This window comes from Eimeria mitis, genomic scaffold (genome assembly GCF_000499745.2).
Source record: "Eimeria mitis Houghton genomic scaffold, Emh_scaff5366, whole genome shotgun sequence".
NCBI classification, from domain to species: domain Eukaryota; phylum Apicomplexa; class Conoidasida; order Eucoccidiorida; family Eimeriidae; genus Eimeria; species Eimeria mitis.
In genome coordinates, this window is record NW_013573640.1 from 1,021 (window position 1) to 2,395 (window position 1,375).

At 50.9% G+C, this 1,375-nt stretch overlaps 1 protein-coding gene across 1 annotated transcript; it reads right to left on the reverse strand.

Annotated features, from left to right (window-relative positions):
- Positions 1-41: 41 nt before the first annotated feature.
- Positions 42-1,058, reverse strand: EMH_0081590 (uncharacterized protein; the record flags this gene model as incomplete). The annotated part of the gene is made up of 1 exon (XM_013500403.1): positions 42-1,058. The coding sequence occupies one exon, from the start codon at positions 1,056-1,058 to the stop codon at positions 42-44; it is 1,017 nt and encodes a 338-aa protein (XP_013355857.1).
- Positions 1,059-1,375: the final 317 nt, after the last annotated feature.

A 1,375-nucleotide genomic window follows, 5' to 3' on the forward strand; every position in this document is an offset into this window, starting at 1 on the left:
TAGGGTTTAGAGTTAAGGGTTTAGGGTTTAGGGTTTAGGGTTTACTGTTTTTGTTGTTCTAGTAGTTGATCTCTTTCTTGTTGTATTTGTTTGAGGGTTTGTTTTGTTTCTTCTATGAATTTATATGCATGCTGGTGGTCTTGTATTTTTTTTTGTATTTGTTTTTCATATTGTGTTTTTGTTTCTTCTAGCTGTATTGCTTGTGCTCTGTTGTCGCTCTGAAACTCTATAAGAGCTTCTTCGAGCTGAGCTTTTTCTATTTCTAGTTGAGTTTGTTCATCGCTTACATAGTCTGCACTTGTACATAAAAAACAACGAAAATCTCTTATCCATCCTTTCCCTGCATTCTCTTTACTTTCTCCTGCTGCTTCTGCTGCTGCTGCTGCTGCTGCTGGTGCTGCTGGAGGACGCATCAGCAAAGGATACTGCTGCTGCTGCTGCTGCTGCTGCTGCTGGTGGCGCCGAGCTATGCCGAATATAGATTTTTTTTTGTGAGGGACTTTGGGCGGAGGAGGAGGCAGCGGAGAGGCGTATGGGTTGTCTTCTACTGCCAGCACTTCATAGCTGCTGTGACGCGGCAGCCGCTCCTTAGGAAATTTGTATTTGAATTTGCTCGGGATCAGTGCATGCAGGTTGCTCGGGTGTATCTCCACCTGAGAAGAAGATTCGCCTCCTCCAACGCAGCACCCAGCGCCGCTTATCTCTCGAGACGGCAGCAAAACCCCGCCGTGAGCAGCAGCTGGCAATCCTCCTGCTGCTGCTGCTGCTGCTGGTGCTGGTGCTGCTGCTGCTGGTGGCTGTGTTGTAGCAGTATGCAACCTGCTCCAGGGGGGAGAAGGCACGCCAGATGGGAGACCCTCTATCCACTGAGAGCCCTCTGGCAACGCCGCCGCCTCCTCCTTTGCTGCGTTCACAGCAGAAGTGCGGCTCCCGCTGCGCACGCCAAAGGAAGCTGAATGCGGCAGGTTGCTGCGGTCCTTAGCTGCGAAGGAGGAGGCCCCTTCACCCACCAAAGAAGGAGAGAAGCAGGGCCCCTCTGCTGGTACTGACTCCGCCATCTATGAAGACTGGTCACGAAGTGCCTGCTGCAACAAAAAAAGCAGAGCTCGCCAGCACCCGCTGCATCGAAGGGGTGTGCACCCCAATCCCCTCAAAAAGAGGAGATCTGAAGCTGCTTCCAGCACTATTCAAACAAACACAAACAAAAAGTGAACACTCGAGGCAATTTGCAAAGGTTACTCCATAAAAACCTGTCACGCAACAACGGCGCCTGGTTGACCTGGGCAGCCACGCGACACAGCCGGCGCTGAAAGCAACAGAGAAACGAGCAGCAATGAAGGGGTAAATAAGGATCAAACAGATCCAGGAAGGAGAA